Genomic DNA, 2,669 nt, shown 5'->3' with positions numbered 1-2,669 from the left:
ACAAAAAAAGTAAAATCTGGGTTAATGGCTATCAAAATTGATCTTCAAAAGGCTTATGATAGAGTGAATTGGAACTTCCGCCAAGTAGTACTCAAGAACTTTGGGTTTGATGAAAAATTTGTGAAATGGATTCTTAAATGTGTATCAACAGTGTCCTTTGTGTTACTAATAAATGGGGGAAAGACAAGGCAATTTAGACCTAAAGAGGGTTAAGGAAGGGGGACCCGCTATCCCCTTACCTATTCATACTATGCCAAGAAGTTCTTTCAAGAATCTTAGAGAAGGAATTTATGGAGAAGAATATTAGTGGGGTTAAGGCTAGTATTGGCAGCACTCCTATCACACATGTAATGTATGCGGATGATATTGTTCTATTCTCAAAAGCATGTAGGAGTGAAGCTAATGTCATCAATGACTGCTTGGAAAAATATTGTAGGTGGTCTAGACAGTTGCTTAACAGAGCAAAATCAGGGATTATATTCTCCAAACTCACCCACCAGCAGACTTGCAGGGGCATAAAGCATATTCTACAGATGAAAAGTCTTAAAACAGACTCTATTTACTTGGGGGCTCTTTTATTCCTTACCAAGGCTCTAGCAAAGGGCTTTAGGTTCTTACAAGAGAGGTTGGAAGCCAAACTGAAAGGGTGGAGAAGCAAGACTTTATTATGGGTGGGAAGATCCACTCTAATTAAAACGGTGGCTCAAGCTTTACCTACATACACAATGTCTACTTTTGACATCCCTACTAAGGTGTGTGATAAGTTAGATGTTTTGACCAGAAAATTTTGGTGGAATCCAAAAAACCCAAATGGAAGGTATTTGGCTTGGTTGGCTTGGGAAAAACTATGTCCACCTAAAGGAACTGAAGGGATGGGGTTCAAAAAGAGCAAGGATTTTAATAAAGCTCTATTGGCTAAACTTGCTTGGATGATTGCCTCAAAAAGGAACAGCTTGTGTATGAACTTACTAAGAAGCAAATACAAGGTTAAAGAGAATTGGCTTCAAAGTGAACCTTCCAAAAATGCTTCCCCAATTTGGAAAGCAATTGAGAAAACCAAACCCCTTATTGCTAAGGGAGATTGTTACCTTGTTGGAAATGGTGCTTCCATTAATGTATGGGTGGACCCTTAGATTCCTTGGCTAGCTAGGTTTAAACCAAATCCAAAGGATGACTCAATTCAACGAAACCCTTTAATGGTGTCTAACTTGATATCTACTAAGGATCATTGTTGGAATCTATCTCTGCTAAATGAGCTATTTAATTTTGAGTTAGTTGAAGCTATCCAAAAAATACATATTCCTTTAAAGGGTAGAGCTGATAAGCTAATCTGGGTTCCAAACAGCAAAGGCGCATTTTCAATGAAATCTACATATAAGGCTATGGAAAATGTTACTATGGAAGATCAAAGCTCATGACATAATCAAAATGTTACTATGGAAAACTGGGTCCAATGTGTTACCAACCAAAAACAACTTGGCAATAAGAATAGGGACATCTGATCCAAACTGTGTGTTTTATAGCAAAGAACCTGAAATAGCAACTCATCTATTCTTTCATTGCCAAGTAGCAAGGGCCATCTGGTTTGGCTGTAGTTGGGGCATAAGAACTGATAAAATGAATATTGCATCAAACGTGGACATCCTCAAAGTGGTCTTGAACTTGGATGAGCTGAGTACACTTCAAATGGCAGACATTATGGAGGCTATATGGCATCCTAGGAATCAGGTTTGGCATAATGGCAATGAGGTGAACATCATTTCTACCATATGCAATGCAAAAAACAAAGTAAAGGAATATCTTAATGCATTGGACCATAAGCAGGACAATGATAGGAGAGAGGAATTGACTTCATGGATTCCCCCTCCTAAAAACTATATAAAACTAAATGTGGATGCTGCTGTCTCAAAGGCTTTCACCTCCTTAGCTGTGGTAGCAAGAAATAAGTTTGGAAAGATGTTAAAGGTATGGGCTAGAATTCATGATTTATGCACTCCTACTTAAGCTGATGCAGCTGCAATTCTGTCGGCTCTAAGCTTGGCTACCGCTGAAAATTGGTGCAACATAATTGTGGAGGGGGATTCAAAAATATGTTTTGATGCCCTGTCCAAAGCAGAAGAACTAGCTGATTGGTCCATCTCCTCCATCATTCGTGAAGCTGTTGACATGAGTGTATCTTTTGATAATTGTGAGTTTTGCTGGGTTAAGAGATTTCTAAACTCAGCAGCCCATTCAACTGCTAAATATGCTATTGCTCTTAAAGTAGATTTCTTGTATAATAACTGTAATTTGCCTCCTCCTATCTGGAAAGCTTGTAGGCAAGATGTTTGTACTTGTTGTTGTTCTAATTAATCTGATGAAATGGCAGATTATTAAAAAAAAAATTCATAACAGCATGACAAACCTTTTTTGATATATGATCTAGAAATGCTCAAATTAGCCAAGGCAATGATCTAGATTCCAGTAGTCTTATAATGGATTAGATAAAGAATTTGGATTGTAATCAAATTAAAATTAAATAAGAATTATATGGATTTGATGAAGAATTTAGATTGTAATCAAATTAAAAAATTTATCAACATAGAAAGTATAGGAAAAGAAAAATTATATATATATATATATTTAAATCTAAAAATAAAAAAAAAAAATTCCTGCAACTAAAAATGCAT

The 2,669-nt window shown here is 36.4% G+C and overlaps 1 protein-coding gene across 1 annotated transcript; it reads left to right on the top strand.

Moving 5' to 3' along the window:
- The first annotated feature begins 1,428 nt into the window (after positions 1 to 1,428).
- On the top strand, positions 1,429 to 2,004 carry LOC112034728 (uncharacterized). The gene has a single exon (XM_024067544.2). The coding sequence runs from the start codon at positions 1,429 to 1,431 to the stop codon at positions 2,002 to 2,004; it is 576 nt and encodes a 191-aa protein (XP_023923312.2).
- Positions 2,005 to 2,669: the final 665 nt, after the last annotated feature.

The sequence above is a fragment of the Quercus suber genome, unplaced genomic scaffold (assembly GCF_002906115.3).
Source record: "Quercus suber isolate HL8 unplaced genomic scaffold, Cork oak 2.0 scaffold_149, whole genome shotgun sequence".
Classification (NCBI taxonomy): domain Eukaryota; kingdom Viridiplantae; phylum Streptophyta; class Magnoliopsida; order Fagales; family Fagaceae; genus Quercus; species Quercus suber.
The sequence above is the reverse complement of the archived record's forward strand: the minus strand, read 5'-3'. Positions and strand labels throughout refer to the sequence as shown.